This window comes from Mus caroli, chromosome 14 (assembly GCF_900094665.2).
Source record: "Mus caroli chromosome 14, CAROLI_EIJ_v1.1, whole genome shotgun sequence".
NCBI lineage: Eukaryota > Metazoa > Chordata > Mammalia > Rodentia > Muridae > Mus > Mus caroli.
Window position 1 is genome coordinate 19,193,282 of NC_034583.1, and position 3,666 is coordinate 19,196,947.

The 3,666-nt window shown below is 40.8% G+C and overlaps 1 protein-coding gene across 1 annotated transcript in view; it reads left to right on the top strand.

Moving 5' to 3' along the window:
• Dnah12 (dynein axonemal heavy chain 12) overlaps window positions 1-3,666 on the top strand; it is a 184,675-nt gene that overhangs the window by 147,076 nt on the left and 33,933 nt on the right. The window contains exons 52-54 of the mRNA XM_021181341.1: window positions 1,190-1,431; window positions 2,475-2,622; window positions 2,951-3,096. Coding sequence (XP_021037000.1) covers window positions 1,190-1,431; window positions 2,475-2,622; window positions 2,951-3,096 — 536 coding nt within the window. The remainder of the gene's footprint in view (window positions 1-1,189; window positions 1,432-2,474; window positions 2,623-2,950; window positions 3,097-3,666) is intronic.

The window sequence follows — 3,666 nt, forward strand, 5'->3', positions numbered from 1 at the left end:
ATATCATCCTGAGTGAGGTAACCCAATCACAAAAAAACAAACATGGTATGCACTCACTGATAAGCAGATATTAACCCAGAAATCTTAGACTATCCAAGATACAATTTGCAAAACACATGAAACTCAAGAAATAGGAAGACCAAAGTGTGGATAGTTCGTTCCTCCTTAGAATGGGGAACAAAATGCCCATGGAAGGAGTTACAGAGACAAAGTTCGGAGCTAATATGGAAAGAAAGACCATCCAGAGACTGCCCCACCCAGGGATCCATCCCATATACAACCCAAACGCAGACACTATTGCATATGCCAGAAAGATTTTGCTTACAGGACCCTGACATAGCTCTCTCTTGTGAGTCTATGCCAATGCCTAGCAAATACAGAAGTGGATGCTCACAGTCATCTATTGGATGGAACACAGGGCTCCTAATGAAGGAGCTAGAGAAAGTACCCAAGGAGCTAAAGGGGTCTGCAACCCTATAGGAGGAACAATGATATGAACTAACCAGTACCCTCCAGAGCTGTGTCTCTAGTTGCATATATAGCAGAGGATGGCCTAGTCGGCCATCAATGGGAGGAGAGGCCCTTGGTATTGCGAAGATCATATACCCCCCAGTACAGGGGGGAATGCCAGGTCCAGGAAGCAGGAGTGGGTAGGTTGGGGAGCAGGGCAGGGGGGAGGGGTAGAGGGCTTTGGGGATAGCATTTGAAATGTAAATAAAGAAAATATCTAATAAAAATAAATAAATAAAACACTTTGCTACATATTATGACATTTTTACTCTACATTAAACTATATTATTCCAGAATAATTTTTTTCTTTTTTTTTTTTAAAGATTTATTTATTTATTATATGTGTGTACACTGTAGCTGTCTTCAGACACTCCAGAAGAGGACATCAGATTTTTGTTACGGATGGTTGTAAGCCACCATGTGGTTGCTGGGATTTGAACTCAGGACCTTTGGAAGAGCAGTCTGTGCTCTTAACCGCTGAGCCATCTCACCAGCACCTGGAATAATTTATTTTGTATGCCATAGTTTACAATTCCAAATGATTTGTGTTTTATGAAGCATATAGGTGTTTTGCATTATATAAGATTTAAGAGCTTATTATATGTAATTTATTGTTAAACCCCATGTCTGACCCATAGCATCTACACAAAACCCACATCTGCATATTGTCCCCTACCAGGTTGTGGCTCCAAAGAAAGCTCGCTTAGCAGAGGCTCAGAGGTCCTTAGCAGAGACAATGGAGCTTTTGAATCAGAAGAGAGCTGAACTGGCCCAAGTAGAACATCATTTGGAAAACTTAGAGAAGACTTTTCAAGAGAAGACAGAGGAAAAGGCAGCTCTAGAGTACCAGGTGGAACTGTGTGCTAAGAAGCTGGAACGAGCCTCAAAGCTAATCGGAGGGCTAGGCGGAGAGAAGTCAAGGTAGAACTGCTGCTTCTCAACAGGCTTGACTGAGTGACTGTCCTCACCTGTTTGTCACAGTTACATCTGATTTGACAGTGGATGCTTGAGAATATGCAGCATTCTGTAAAGCACCTGGCTAGGACTCTCAAAGGAGCAAGATCAGTGTTGAGGATGGAGTTTATAACTTGTTTTCAAAACGGAAACAAACAAAAGGAGAGAGGAGGAGGAGAAAAAGAGAGCACTTTCAATCTAAGTGCTATTGGGATTCTCTCCCAACTTTCTCTGTATTTTTAAGCTGGATTGCACACTCAGCTCTTTCATTATTGATCATGTTTATTCCGTGAATAGCATGATGTAGTAATTTGGCGCAGGTGAAATGATTTTTGAATTACTTCTATTGTCAGTTTTGTTGAATGGGGAACTAGTAACCTTGTCTGCAGAACCGCAACTTTGTAATTTAATGTAATTTAATGCAACTTTGTAATTTAATGTAATTTAATGCAACTTTGTAATTTAATGTGTATCAAATAGTCTTGCTTCAAAAGAGCATTTCTGAAATGAATGAAAAATGGTTCTTATTATCTAGAAGTAAATACTGAAACAAACACTAGGACAAAAACCACCCTAAAGAAGATTCTGAAGCAAAAACTCGAGGTTATGGTTGTTGGAGAGGCAGAGTGCCGCCGGACATAGCCACTGCTCTAAGACTGAAATGCAGAAAGTCATATAGTGCGGTGTAACAGAGCTAGAGGGGATCCGAATGCCTCAGCTCACTTGCCTTTTCTCTATAGGATTTAGACAAGAAGGGCCGTGCACTTTCCTTTTTAATTGGCCTGCATGTATGTTTGTGCACCGCTTACATGCCTGGTGCCTGTGGAGGCCTGAGGGCAATGCTGGATCCCTGAACTTTAGCTCAGATAGTTGTAAGCCACCATGTGAGTGCGCAAAACTGAACCCCGGTCTTTTAGAAGAGCAGTCAGTGCTCTTAACAACTAAGCCATCCCTCCTGCTGGCCCTTCTCAAACAATCGTGTGCTGTTTCTCCTTTGGTTTGTTGCACAGATGGTCACAAGCTGCAGATGACCTTCAAATAACATATGAAAACCTAACTGGTGACGTCTTGGTGGCAGCAGGAGTCATAGCTTACCTGGGTGCTTTCACTTCTGGATTTCGACAAGAATGTACGGAAGATTGGAGCAAGCTGTGCAAGGTATTCCGTTTACGGGACATTTACATAGTAAATGTTGATTTAGAACATTCAAAGTATGTGTTGGAAAATATGATGGTGATGAGAACATCAAAAAAACCCACTAAAAATATGGGAAGTCTTCTCTCTCTCTCTCTCTCTCTCTCTCTCTCTCCCTCCCACCCTCCTTTTCTCCTTCCCTCCACTTCTTTGATGGTAAAATACTCCCGAAGTCTAACCTTTAATGCAGTTTTATTCTGATCTTTAGTTATGACAATTAAATATGTATTTTAACTTAAAATTATTTCAATTAATAAGATGAAAGAAAACCTCGCGCTTTTATTTCTTACAGGAGAAAAAATTCCCATGTTCAGAGGAGTTCTCATTGAGTAAAACCTTGGGGGATCCAGTCAAGATTAGAGCTTGGAATATTGCCGGGCTACCAACAGATGCCTTCTCCATAGACAACGGCGTGATCGTTAATAATTCTAGACGGTGGTAAGGAACATAAAGAGTTTCCTCCTGTCTCATGTGGAAGTCTTCAAGCATGTACAAAAGTTGAAAGACTCTGACAAGAAGTTCCAGTGTAATGGTCACCCCTACACCCTGCAGCTAGCATTGTGTCCTATTTGCTGCTTAATCAAGAATCTAGCTACTCCTTTACCAACCCATCTTTCTAAATGTGTTTATGGATGAGCTGCAGTCATGCGTTTCCCCCTTAGCAACCTTAACATGCACATTATCGATAAAGATCATTTAGTTTATATATTTTTGTTTGAGGTAAAAATTAGAAATAATAAAACAGAAAAACTCAAATTTACCGTTTAGTGAGTTCAGAAAAAGTGTACAGCTGTGCACCCAAACTTGACTCCATAAAGATGCAGAGCAAGGCTACCTCCTGGAGAGTTCCTTTTCACTCCATTCCTGACCTTATCCCACCCCACAAAACCACCGTTCCAAATACATCCCAACATATACCTGTTACAGAACAACATAGACTAGTTATACCTGTTACAGAACAACATAGACTAGTTATACCTGTTACAGAACAACATAGACTAGTTATAC